Consider the following 15012-nt stretch of genomic DNA (forward strand, 5'->3'; position numbering starts at 1 on the left):
AAAAGAGCTGATACACACTATTTATTTAAGAATGAACACTTCACCTCAACTTTTCACAGCACGGGACCATCAAAAATTGAAACAATAGAGCAACACAGAGGACACTACCACACAGCTGGGGGAGGGCACAGAGAGAGAGAGAGAGTTTAATGACCTACTTACTCACTTTTTACTGGCAACAAGATAAGAGTGCAGGTGGTGTCATATCAAAATTGTAGAGAACATGCACGAGAAAAAGTTTTAACAATAGAAAATTAACGTACTTGCTAGTGCTTATTTTTTGTTTTAAATATTTCTCTCAAACTGATCAGGTATTGGAAAAAGAAAGATAAATATTTTGAATTAAGACTTAAAACAGGATGGAAACGGGTACCATACTGGCCTGAATATAAGATACACCATTTCTACAAAAAATCTCCCATAAAAACTGGGACTTTTATGAATCATAGAAACCTCAACTGTAGTGCTTTTTCTTAAGTTTGAAATGAAACAAAAATATCACTACAGTTTGTAAATCAATTGTTGTGTATGAGGTAGCAATGCAAACATTCTCTTTGTTGCTATCCCATTTAGGTAGTGACTACAGAGGGATCCAGAAAAATGTAGACATTCTCTGATAGTTATTACCTTTGGAACAAAGTGTTATATGGCTGCAATTTTGAGTGGTAGCATAAACCACTGTTTTCCTAACAGATCTTGTCGTGTGGGTTTCCAGCAGATGACAATGCAGCACTGAATGAAGTACAACTATTGTTTGAGCAGTGCAAGGCTGTACTGAAACAACAATTTATTGTATTTGGTATAAATTTTAAGCCGACAATGCTGTTTAAAATGTGCACAAGGAAAGGTCCTCTGAACAACAACATCAACCTCCAGGTTCCAGCACTGCTGTATTGCAACATTTTTCTAGATCATCTCAAAAATCTATGAAGCATTGTGTATGGGGAAGTGGGATAAGCTGATCAAGTGCATGATAAATTCTGAAGACTGCAAAGTGGAAAGTTTACATTCCAAGATTGTTTCACACTATGAATGAGGACAACTCGAATCGAAGGATGGGGCACTACGAGTGGTCTGAAGGCATGCTTCACGAAGATGAATGGTTTGCAGGGAAGGTTATCTGGCCTAATGAGGCACAATTCAACCTGAATGGTAATGTAAACTGTCATAGCTGCGTGTATTGGGCTGCTGAAAATCCTCATGTTCACATGGACAAACATGTTACTTCACTTGGTGTTAATGTGTGGTGTGGTCCGTCATAGTATTGTTTCTCTGACCCATTCTTCTTTGAAGGTACATAACTGGTGAGGTGTATCATATGCTGCAAACATTGATTTTATTAGCCATCCAAGTGGTGTTTGGAAACAAAAGATTTTTACCTTCAAGACTGTACTCCGCCTCACCACCACAGAGATATCAGATTCTACTTAAATGAAAATATACCTGGACGACAGATAAGATGAAGAGGAACTGTCAAGTGCCCACCAAGTTCATGGGACCTTACAATTCTCAACTTCTACCAATGGGGGACCTTGACAAACAAAGTTTACCAACAGAACCCAGCTACACTGAATGAGATATGAGAAACCATCAAGACATCCTGTGCAGCTACCACACTGGCAACATTGACAGCTGTACTTCAGTCAACAATTCAGCAACATTGATGTTGCTTGGCTGCTAACAGGTGTCACTTTGAACACACAATATGATCTTCCTCCCATGCAAGAATTTTGACACTACGCCATTTTGTTCCATCAATATTGACTATCAAAGAGAGTCTACATTTTTCTGGACCCCTCTGTATTCCCATTCTCACAGTTTCACTATTTTAGACAATGGAACAGGCACAGTTTTTCTCTAACTAAAGAATATAATTTATTCTTCACCAATGAAGCACAACATTGAGAGAAAATTTTGGAATTCGGTACAGTTACGTTGCAAATTTCAAACTCACAGTTATTCATCTAACAGATGTGCTTTTTAAAGGTACGGTTCAAGAAATGCTGCACATGCAATGCCCGGGATTGTAGCGATGCCACTGTACTTTGGGAGGAGAGTGACAAAAATACTGACAGTGACAAAACAATGAATGTTAGTGAAGTTAAGAGTGTCTTACATGAAAACTGCAACTGAAAGCTTTGTTTTTGTGTGTAATTTATCTATAGTGTACTACAAAAAAACTGGTTAAGGGTAAATCACATTTTGAAAAGCTTTTGTAAATGGGCAACTTGACAAATTATTTTTAATTAAGTTTCTCTCTTTTTCGAAATTAAAGGTGCAACTTATATTCAGGCCAATTCGATGTGTATATAATTTATGATAACTATGAACAGACTTTGAAATTTGCCTACATCACACCAGGTATACTTAACTTATTTCACTGCCCCACACAGATGCTCATGTCCGGTGGAAGTCTCCTCTAGTTCCCCCACTTTTGGCCAGAAGCATTATTTCAGATATCACAATGTCATGACTGAAAGCTTTGCACATATCGTACACTGTTAAGGCAGACACCGATACAGCAGTAAGAGCTTCCATCTCCATGCCCGTCTGCCCTCTACACTTTGCCGTGCCAGTTATAATCACACAGTTGAGAGCAGAGTCCAGTTCAATGTCCACAGCCACAGAGGATAAAGATATGTTATGACACAGAGGGATAAGGCTGGACGTCTGCTTGGACCCCACAATTCCCGCCAGGCGAGCAACGCTAAGTACCTTCAGGCCATTTTCTCGTATGAGTTTCATCAGTTCGGGTCCCACAAAAACCTTTGCTCCTGCTGTAGCAGTCCGTTCTGTCACCAGCTTCGAACCCACGTTGACCATTTTCGCCCTGCCAGACCGGTCAACATGAGTCCGACTTTCGGACTGTGCTCCCAAACTGCAGAAACGGCAAGAGAAGATAGAGGGCTGTGCTCTGTGTGTTTGTTTTGTTAGGAGTCCTGCATTGCACATAATGCTTGGGGCACAGGGAAGCAAAAGAAACTGTTTTCTAGATTCAGTCACTACACTCAAATTACGTGACAACAACTGAGACATCTGTGTATCCGACACAAACAGGGGCGAAATATTGGTATCTGAGAAGAAGTACTTTTGAAAATCTTGTTTCTGAAGGTTTAACAACTTCCGACTTTGTGCCTTCACGACATCACTACAGCCATCAAGTTCAGTGCCACCTGGAACAAAAATACAAGCTGTAACAAACAACTCTTCATAATCTGAAAATAGGTTAACTACAAAAGAATTTTTAAGCATTCGTGTTGAAACACCCCCGATTAATTCCTTTACTGGATTTTGGGTAATTTACCAAAGCCACCAAACAGTTAATTATTATGATATATGACCGTGTGCTTAATGGATGAAAGGCTATTGGTTGTTCTGCTGTGGTTTCAGGAGTATTTCAACCGAATGCGGCTGTTCTGGGACGGAATAGCTAATGATTGAAAGTTTGTCTATTATTAAGTATCACAAAGGTTGCGATGTACAACTGATATATATTTCCTACTAACACACAAATTCTGAGGCAGTTGCTACCTTTGCCTTACACGTCTAATTGTGGTTATCTCTTTTTATTGATTGCTGATTTTCAGTACTTTGTCACACGCAATGCTGATGGTTAACATTCACAACAATCCTCACTGCAATCCATGGTTGTTGCTGGCCGACACGGTTGACGTGAAACACGTGATTCGGCACTTGTCACTTTCTGTTTCTTATCACTTGCGAATCGGCATTAGTGAGAGTCAACCCCACGACGATCAGGGGGACGTGCTCACTCGTCATACTCCAGTGAATTTTACCGTTTACAACTCACTCGACCACCATTCTTGCCCGTCTTTCCTGCTCTACTTCTCACTTGACACTCTACCATACTACTGCGCACTCAGCACTAGTCTCACTGCCTACTGCAGCACTCTACAATCTACTCCTGTCCGCTATCGACCTGGGCGTCAGATACTAGCATCTTTGTTTGTGGGATCACGGATCCCTTACAGTGTTCAAGACAAGTTCTTTGAACCTTAATGATCTGTTATGATTCTTTTCTTTCCTAAGCTAAGGTCGAAAATCTGTTTTGTCTGCAGAAGTGTGCAATATGAATATTACACAACGTTGATAGGAACATCTCACATAAATCTCCTCAGTGGCTGTAGATTTCACAATCTTGCAGGAGTGGATATAAGGGGAGGTCGTGGCAATGGTGATAACTACCACCCACTTCCCAAACAACATATTATACTGGGGTGCACTTAAGAAGGCAGCAGTGTGGTGCATTCCGTGCAGAAAGAGATGGGGAATGCTTTATGGTGCTGTCTGTGTGTTCTCTCTCTCTCTCTTTCTCTTTGTCCCACGACTCACATTTCAGCCACTTCCAACCCTCGTATCTGGCACAGGCCACTGTGTCTGCTTCTGACTCTGCCTAGTAGAATTTATGCGGTCGGAAAGCTATCGCTGTTGCTTTCTAATGTAATACTTGTCATGTTTCCTTTATGCCAGCCATTGTGAACATTAATAGCTAAGTAACCTCATCATACCTAAATGCCTTGTATCGTACACGCACCCCAAAATGCACACTATAGACAGATGTGGCAGAATGACACGATGTCTTTATATTTTTTACTTCACCAATTTCCAAATGCACACATAACTTTTGGAGAAGGAGGTAGCGTGGAAACAGAAGTGTGTCAAAAATGCCAAGTTCTTCCAGCAATGACAAGCTACATTTAATAAAGGACACTTTTCAGTTGCTCGTGCTAGGGTCTGCCCACAAGGACATGCTTTTGGTCTGATTGACAACATTCCAGCCGGGTAAAGCTGCACACCACTGGGTTGAACATACCAGCTGTCAACAGATCCGATACAACAACAACAGAAAGAATGACTTCCCGAACACAGTTGGAAATCACTGATAGAAACAGTATTCCCCTCATTCACATGTGTTTGCAGAGCTCTGTTCAGTCATAATGTTTATTGAAATAATGATGGTGAGCACACACTTTGACAGAGTTCAACTTCGTTGTTACATGGTTGTTCAGCTTTTTCCTTCTTTCCTCCTCCCTTTTCTCTTCCCAAAATCTTTTCATTCTTTGACTGTGTTCCTGTTTCCTTTGATATGTACATATTTTCTCTGTTTTCTTCCTTCCCTTTACTTCAAGTTTTATGTTCATAATTTTGATTCTGAATTTGTCTCTTTCATTCATCATTTCCATTCTAATTCCTGCTCGTTTTGGCATTCTTCTATCTCTTGAAACCAACTGGTTTTTTTGATTAAGGCATTTACTACATCCTAAATCCTTTTGTGAATCTGTCGCTGTTCATTGTGTGTATGTGTCCACAGAATGTTAGTCGGTGTTTTCTGATTGTGACTGAATCTGCCTCTGTGTTCTTATAATTCTCTGGTTGATCTCTTCATCCATCTGCCATCTCTGTGCACTGCTCCAAAAAATTTTCTGAGGATTTTGCATTGTATTCTTTCTGCTTTGTGGTGCCTGGTCCACAGATTGTGGTCATTTCTGATGCGAAGAGTGCTTCTGATACTATAACTGTATTATAGCGCATGTGTTTGCCTTGTACTGAAATGTTTCTTTTATTACAGTGTGTCCATGTCAGTTTGTACACTTTATGAAGTTCTTTTGTTTGTTCTATGTTTTCTTTCTTCTTTGATCCACCTATTTGTATTGTTACTATTATATTGAATAATTTAATATATTTTTGTGTGTTTATTATTGTTATTAAAATTGTAGATGTCTGTCGTATGCTAACAGCGAGGTTGCTAGCGAGTTGCATTTTTGAGGGAAGCTGGGTGAGGGGGGGCGGAAACAATAACAAACTGTCACTCCCCCCCCAAATAACCCAACCCTGGATGCCAATACATTTGCTCTGTATAGGTGTTTGTGTCCAGAAGTATGAGTCAATTTAGCAAAAAAAAGCAAAGGAAAGCTTCATGTTCTGGCCCACATCAAAACCAGATGACCAACCACAGTGTAATCCTCTGCAATGGCATCACTGAAAGCAGTATGGTGGGAGGGGGAGGGAGGGAGTCAGCACACCCTGTTCTGGTCACTGCCAGCTTTCTTGACCTCAGAGTCACTACGTCTCACTCCAACAGTTCCTCAATGGGCATCACAAGGCTTGGTGCACCTCGTTCCAGTCCTCCCACCAAGGAAAACCTCGGGCAGTACTACGGGTGAGTCGCAACTGAGCAGCTGCCTTCCCCCTGTACCTGCAGTAGCTGCGAGAGGATATTTGTGTTACACATACGCTAAAACTGGTGTAGATGCCACAGGACACTCTTTGGAGTGTCACCTACAAGCACACGCTGCTACACACTTGACAGTGCTAGGTGGCCATGAGTTCTGGCTCAAAGTCCTGCAACCGTGGTTGGAACTTCCCCAGTGTGACTCTCCCATTCTTTAATAGGGTATTTCAGTGTCCGGGGCACGTTCACATTGGACAACACTGTCCAGTACAGGCTGCTGTCTTCCACCCGTGCTCTCTTGCACTGAGCATTGCATCTTGCACAAGTGAGTCATAAGGACTCCCCTCTTCTGTATGTACACTAAAAAAGCAAAATTGTCTTTTCAGACGAAAAAGTAAAATTGTCTCATATCCACATTCTATCCTTAAAAGTATCCTTATGTCTGGGAGACGCAGATCCACCGAGCAGATCCCACCCGACGACCCGTAGCAAGACTGCAGCACAAGAGGCAGGAGTGCCATCTGTTCCCTTTGACGTTTCTGTCTTGCTTTGCCACCTATCAGTAAGTGATGAACCAGCTAAATCTGGACTTTGCTGCCACAAATCAAGAAGCAATGGCTCGGAGACAGCATGAGCTCATTGTCCAACTGACGGGTGGAAGCAACGCAACAGCAACAGCAACACCAACACCAGTCACACCACCAGTGAATATACTAGAGAGGCCCTTAATATCACCTCAGTAGTCCTCGAGCTGGAAGTGACAGCTCCGTGGAACAAAGATGGACCTTCGAAGCTGGTGGGTCCAAAATGCAATCAGCAGCAACATACACGAACAACTGAGCCTACTGACTCACACGGCAAATGCAGCGTGCTTTAACCAATACCAGTTCTGAGCATCGGTAATATGAGGGACCATACAAACAATTCTGCAGCACCTCAACTACACAACACTACCCCAGCCGCTACGCAGAACACTACACCGACTGGCTTCCCACTGGTCATAATACACAATTACACTTGCCTCGGCAAGCTAAACAAGACATTTGTAGAATGTCATTCCCCACAATATACCAAACACAAAACTCACAAGGGACCATGTATCACTGTATGTATGCAACAAAACAGATTGCACAAATCTCCTGAAAATCGTCAAAGCTGGGGGAATTGAGTATCATAAATATAACACCCAAGGGGGGAAAACTCGAATGTACATCGTGAAAGGAGTTGACACCACAACCCTCAATGACATTCTTCATGGTATAATCACAGCTCTCAGCTGGGACTGTGAGAGCATGAGATGAATTCTTGGATTCGTGACACACAGATTGCAGCCAAACTATTTAGTGGAGTTCGATGACACAGCTTACTCCTGCAACTTTCTGACGCAGATGCTCCTGCTTCACATGGTCGTAGTAGAAATGTACACACCACCGTGTGTCCCCCAACAGTGCCACCACTGCCAGCAGTTTGGCCGTGCGGCACCCGATGTGATCTGGCACACGGTGCCGCAAATGCACTGGTAACCGTGTAGCACGACACTTTAATCTTGGTACAACTATCAAATGTACCAAATGCGGAGGGGTCCATGTGCAAACTACAGATGGTGTGCAGCATACAAAGAAGCTATAAGGTGCAAAAGTGCCAAAGACAGACAAGTGGTAACCAGAACAGCTCCAAGACACTCCCCACCCCCCAACCAGTAAGGTGTGGAATCTCTTTTACTGGCATTGTCAGTGGAAGTGGATGAACTGAGGATGCACAGAGCTCCACAAACTCACGGCACACTCCCACAACAACAGAACCACAACCCACACCTGCAATGCTAGAAACTGCCCCTGTACTGATGACAACACTGCCGGTCCCAGACAACACCAAGTCAACTCTGTCTAGGCCAGATTGTGACACTCGTGATATCACAGAAGAAACACCCAAACTAGGGCAACCACAAACACACGAAATAAAACAGAGGTACCCAAAAAACAAAAGAGGGGACACTATCACACCACAACAAATACACCAACAACAGACCAGACAAACATAGGAACACATTCAAAGGAACAATGTAACCGTAACTCACACTCTTGCCCCCCTCACCACAGCAATAACACAGGTGACCCCAGATGAAATACGAACCATGAATAACACACAAGCCAGCCCATCCAGTACACCAACATAAGGACCACCAGCCACCAACACCACCGCCAGCACTTTGGCTGACATAACAAACATTCTCACCACAATCAGAGGCATAGTGGAGACTCACATGGCTTAAGATCCTCTTGAGGCTCTTCATCGTAACACATACACAAACTCATGACGGCTACACACAGCCAATGCATGGCTGCTATACAAACTGCTATCACCACACTGCCCACACACTTCCATAGATAATACACCACAAAACACAAACAACAGTACTTTGACCTAGATGCTATTCTGGAATGCAGATGGGATTGGCAACAAAAGGGCAGAGCTAGCTGCATTTATGGAGGAGAAGGGAATCTGGAATGCTCTCATGAATGAAGCTGAGCTCCAGTCACACAAACAACTACTCTTCTCAAGATATTACATCTACTGTACTGACCACCTGAAGGCACAACTGTGGGTGAAACAGCAATCTTCATATATTGAGACAAAGAATACACAAATATTAAGATCCCTGAACCTGAAAGACTAGAAGCTGTTAGGGTCAAGTCAACTGAGTGAACACTACATTGATATCGATATACAATTGATCTGATAATATCATAACAAGCGATATCAGCACAATACACAACATAGCATAGTGGCTAATAGCCACTGGTGATCTTAATGCTAAACACTCTGCTTGGAACTAACAAAGATCAAACACCAATAGCAAAAAAACTATGCGAACATGCACTGCGCCCAAACTACATTACACTAGTGCCAGCTGAGGTGACACTTAAAACAGGGAACAGAGACTAAATGTGATAGACATTAGATGTGATAGGCATTATAGTCACAATCAACATTGAAATTATACATGATTTGGCCTCATCAAACACCTGGGTGGAGGTTACACTAAACAACCGAACTAGGTTAATAATTGGCTCCTTTTACCGACCTCCCGACTCAGCAGCATTAGTGGCAGAACAACTGAGAGAAAATTTGGAATACATTTCACATAAATTTTCTCAGCATGTTATAGTCTTAGGTGGAGACTTCAATTTACCAGATATAGACTGGGACACTCAGATGTTTAGGACGGGTGGTAGGGACAGAGCATCGAGTGACATTATACTGAGTGCACTATCCGAAAGTTACCTCGAGCAATTAAACAGAGAACCGACTCGTGGAGATAACATATTGGACCTACTGATAACAAACAGACCCGAACTTTTCGAATCTGTATGTACAGAACAGGGAATCAGTGATCATAAGGCCGTTGCAGCATCCCTGAATATGGAAGTTAATAGGAATATAAAAAAAAGGGAGGAAGGTTTATCTGTTTAGCAAGAGTAATAGAAGGCAGATTTCAGACTACCTAACAGATCAAAATGAAAATTTCTGTTCCGACACTGACAATGTTGAGTGTTTATGGAAAAAGTTCAAGGCAATCGTAAAATGCGTTTTAGACAGGTACGTGCCGAGTAAAACTGTGAGGGACGGGAAAAACCCACCGTGGTACAACAACAAAGTTAGGAAACTACTGCGAAAGCAAAGAGAGCTCCACTCCAAGTTTAAACGCAGCCAAAACCTCTCAGACAAACAGAAGCTAAACGATGTCAAAGTTAGCGTAAGGAGGGCTATGCGTGAAGCGTTCATTGAATTCGAAAGTAAAATTCTATGTACCGACTTGACAGAAAATCCTAGGAAGTTCTGGTCTTACATTAAGTCAGTAAGTGGCTCGAAACAGCATATCCAGACACTACGGGATGATGATGGCATTGAAACAGAGGATGACACGCGTAAAGCTGAAATACTAAACACCTTTTTCCAAAGCTGTTTCACAGAGGAAGACCGCACTGCAGTTCCTTCTCTAAATCCTCGCACAAACGAAAAAATGGCTGACATCGAAATAAGTGTCCAAGGAATAGAAAAGCAACTGGAATCACTCAATAGAGGAAAGTCCACTGGACCTGACGGGATACCAATTCGATTCTACACAGAGTACGCGAAAGAACTTGCCCCCCTTCTAACAGCCGTGTACCGCAAGTCTCTAGAGGAACGGAGGGTTCCAAATGATTGGAAAAGAGCACAGATAGTCCCAGTCTTCAAGAAGGGTCGTCGAGCAAATGCGCAAAACTATAGACCTATATCTCTTACGTCGATCTCTTGTAGAATTTTAGAACATGTTTTTTGCTCGCGTATCATGTCATTTCTGGAAACCCAGAATCTACTATGTAGGAATCAACATGGATTCCGGAAACAGCGATCGTGTGAGACCCAACTCGCCTTATTTGTTCATGAGACCCAGAAAATATTAGATACAGGCTCCCAGGTAGATGCTATTTTTCTTGACTTCCGGAAGGCGTTCGATATAGTTCCGCACTGTCGCCTGATAAACAAAGTGAGAGCCTACGGAATATCAGACCAGCTGTGTGGCTGGATTGAAGAGTTTTTAGCAAACAGAACACAGCATGTTGTTATCAATGGAGAGACGTCTACAGACGTTAAAGTAACCTCTGGCGTGCCACAGGGGAGTGTTATGGGACCATTGCTTTTCACAATATATATAAATGACTTAGTAGATAGTGTCGGAAGTTCCATGCGGCTTTTCGCGGATGATGCTGTAGTATACAGAGAAGTTGCTGCATTAGAAAATTGTAGCGAAATACAGGAAGATCTGCAGCGGATAGGCACTTGGTGCAGGGAGTGGCAACTGACCCTTAACATAGACAAATGTAATGTATTGCGAATACATAGAAAGAAGGATTCTTTATTGTATGATTATATGATAGCAGAAAAAACACTGGTAGCAGTTACTTCTGTACAATATCTGGGAGTATGCGTACGGAACGATTTGAAGTGGAATGATCATATAAAATTAATTGTTGGTAAGGCGGGTACCAGGTTGAGATTCATTGGGAGAGTGCTCAGAAAATGTAGTCCATCAACAAAGGAGGTGGCTTACAAAACACTCGTTCGACCTATACTAGAGTATTGCTCATCAGTGTGGGATCCGTACCAGGTCGGGTTGACGGAGGAGATAGAGAAGATCCAAAGAAGAGCGGCGCGTTTCGTCACTGGGTTATTTGGTAACCGTGATAGCGTTACGGAGATGTTTAATAAACTCAAGTGGCAGACTCTGCAAGAGAGGCGCTCTGCATCGCGGTGTAGCTTGCTCGCCAGGTTTCGAGAGGGTGCGTTTCTGGATGAGGTATCGAATATATTGCTTCCCCCTACTTATACTTCCCGAGGAGATCACAAATGTAAAATTAGAGAGATTAGAGCGCGCACGGAGGCTTTCAGACAGTCGTTCTTCCCGCGAACCATACGCGACTGGAACAGGAAAGGGAGGTAATGACAGTGGCACGTAAAGTGCCCTCCGCCACACACCGTTGGGTGGCTTGCGGAGTATCAATGTAGATGTAGATGTAGATGTAGAAACACAGCAGTATGATGAATCTCACAGGATACTGAGCTACAAGCGTGTGAATTGGGCATTGTTCAAGGAAATGCTTGAAAAGTCGTATCCCACAAATTCCCAAAATTACACAAAGCAGGAAACTTGTTGAAGCTGTCAAAGCCCTTACCACCGCAGTTCAGGATGCAATAGCAGGTACCATTACAGTACTTATATCACAAGAATGCTCAATGGCCCTGCTCCCAGAAATACAGGGGCCAATGTCAATGAGAGATCATCTCGGGAGATACTGGATGTACAAACAGCATATTAGCAGGCTCCAGGGGATCATACAGGCTAAATTAAAACTTTTAAAACCACAAACTGGGACAATAGACTCGCAGGGCTGCACACCACATGACCGGGAGTGTGGCAAATAGCTGTCCACTCCACCAAGAAGAAATACTACACACCAAGTTTACAAATACCTTACAGACCAGCATACTCCGTGGAGGGGAAGCATGAGCTGATGACCAGAACACTAGCAACATCATTCACACTGAATCTGGCTCCTTCCAATCCAGCACTGCTACTTGAAATGGACCAGGAGGTTACATGGCCTGTAACCCAGCCCAAGTGCAATGTAACAATACATACTGCTACACATGAAATTACACAGGTTATTAAGCACAAAACAATTAGAAAAGCTCCTGGTCCCAATCACTTTCAAAACCATGTCACCCAGGAGTTCACGAATAAAGCTATAGAGCATCTCGCACATATGACGAATACCATTCTACAACATCAGCACTTCCCTGTCCTGATGTTCAGGAAGCCAGGGAAATACCACTCCCTACCACAAAATTATGGAGCCATCAGCCTGCTGAGCTCCCTGAATAAGATTGTTGAGAAGATGATTCTCAAACATCTTACTATGCACTGCAACACCAATGACTCGCTGAGACTGGAGCAATTTGGATTCAGCAATCACCACTCCACAACACAACAACTCCTCCGTGTAGTAGAACATATTACACACACCCCCAACACCATAAAGCTACAGGAGCACTGTTCCTGGTCTTCAGTCATTTACGGAACAATCGTCTCATTCGCAAACTCTGCACTGCTAGTCTCTCCGACGAGCTCGTACACCTTACACACACATATCTCACTCACAGAAGCTTCAACACCGACATTCAGGGCAAACAGTCAACACAACATAGTATACAAGTGAGAGTACTCCAAGGCAGCATCCAAGGGCCCCTCTTGTTTAATCTCTACGTCAATGACTTTCCAACTGAACAAAACACAATGGCAACCATCTACGCAGATGACACTACCATCCTAGTGCAAGACTGGAAACCATCAGGCATAATTCGCAACTGCAAACAAAACTGCCTAGCTGGAACGACAGTGTGTTAAAGCAAATGCTGACAAGTGTGAAGCAGTTCTGTTCACTGACAAACCATAACAACTGCACAATCATTAAGTGTTCTGGCATACCCACAAGCACTGGAATGAAAATTAAGATCGCAAGAGCAAAGAAGGCAGTGAACACACCGTCAGCGAATAGCCCACTGGCAAGGACCACACCACAATGGGAGCAGGCCCCTAGACAAAGAGAATATAAGTGCCACTCCTGCCAGCCTCGGCCACTCAGTATTTGGACAGGATTAGGACAGTATACGGACAGGCCTAGCGCAGAATGCTACAATAACAGTTACTAGTGATCCACAAGCTGTGTGTGAAACTTGCATGAACACTGTATATAGCAAAGGACTCGGATTTATACTGCATGTCGCCTATTGCTTGCGACACCATTGTAAATTCCAGGTCAAGCATTGTCAAGCTTCTTATTTGTAATAAAAACTATTAATGTTGTTTGCTTTAATTGTTGTATAGCATTTTGAGAATGCAGCATCCTTTAGGCACCCTATATGAGATGAGTGGGTAGGACCCCACATTAAGACTGCAGACAAATAACACTACACACACGCCCAATACGTTTCAGTGTGAAAGTCAAATACTTCAGTGACAGGCCAACTGAGCAAATGCAAGGCTCAAACAGTGTTACTCTAAGCTCAACAGGTAAAGCACACTGAATAGGAGGATATCGATGTCCGTGTACATGATACTGATTAGACCCATGATGATACATGCAGCTGCAGTCTGGGGTTATGTGGCTCTGACCGCCTGTGCCGCCTACAGGTGATACACAACGAAGTGCACCACAGTCCACACACACTGTCGACCTTCACAGAGAATACTGCCTTGAGACTCACACACAGATATTCAAAAAACTCACCACACGACTGTACAGGAACTTGAGACACTCTGACAATCACTTCATTCTTAACCTGGGAAACTACGACCACAACCACGGGTGAAAACACAACTGCTGAAAAACACTTCTATCTAGGGACAATTAATCACCTGTGGACAGCACAAGCTCACAGACAAAATAAACACTGGTGAATCCCTGCATTACAGCAAAACTAAATGGCATTGCCAGCTGCAAATATCTAGCTGACCAACTGGCAATACGGGAAAGCAGTATTGCACACTAAACATAAACATATCCAACCAAACCTCTTTATGGGCAATTGACCACTCGTATAATGACCTTGGCATGTTACAAGTACAGATGCTGCAGGTGGCCCAGGAGAAACTCAGGTGCACAGCCCAGGAGTACCCCTCCTCAATAGGACTGACACCCGTAAAGAGCTTAGGGTTAAGAAAACTGTTTTATATTCAGGTGCAACACCCTTTTAACATCTCCCAGCCGAAATTAGGAGCAATCTGGAAATCCCCAAATATTCAAATTTAAAGTAAAAAATGTTTTATTAGCCAGTCCACCAATAATTTACCTGGATATGTGAATTTACCTACCTGTCCCACCTCAGATACACAACGCACAAACACTTTCTAACAGAAAACCATATTTAGGGATGCAACATATTCTCTAGGAGCAGACAGGAATGGTAGATGGTTTACTCCACAGAGGGAAGCTGGCAGCAGCTTTGGAATGCCTTTTGAAGTGGTGATTCCATCATAATAATAGCCTATGTGCAGGTACGGTTGGTTCTCCACGGAACAGAAACTACTTACTGGTCCCAACGTGGCATTGACAGCATAAAGGACATTGCACAGGAAGGAAGTATATGAATTTATCAGAATAAGTTTAGATGACAGTGTCCTGTGTAAAATTAAATGCCCATTTAGCATGAAGATTAAATCAAAATAGTGGCAGAGCAGTTTAAGTAGCAGAGCATTGGCTTTTTTCAAGTAGTTG

General features: G+C 42.9%; 1 protein-coding gene and 1 pseudogene across 1 annotated transcript; both read right to left on the minus strand.

Annotated features, from left to right (window-relative positions):
- LOC126460284 (molybdenum cofactor biosynthesis protein 1-like) overlaps positions 1-15012 on the minus strand; it is a 227469-nt pseudogene that overhangs the window by 11998 nt on the left and 200459 nt on the right.
- LOC126460004 (molybdenum cofactor biosynthesis protein 1-like) lies at positions 2398-2823 on the minus strand. Its single transcript, XM_050095895.1, has one exon. The coding sequence runs from the start codon at positions 2821-2823 to the stop codon at positions 2398-2400; it is 426 nt and encodes a 141-aa protein (XP_049951852.1).

The sequence above is a fragment of the Schistocerca serialis genome, chromosome 1, assembly GCF_023864345.2.
Source record: "Schistocerca serialis cubense isolate TAMUIC-IGC-003099 chromosome 1, iqSchSeri2.2, whole genome shotgun sequence".
Classification (NCBI taxonomy): domain Eukaryota; kingdom Metazoa; phylum Arthropoda; class Insecta; order Orthoptera; family Acrididae; genus Schistocerca; species Schistocerca serialis.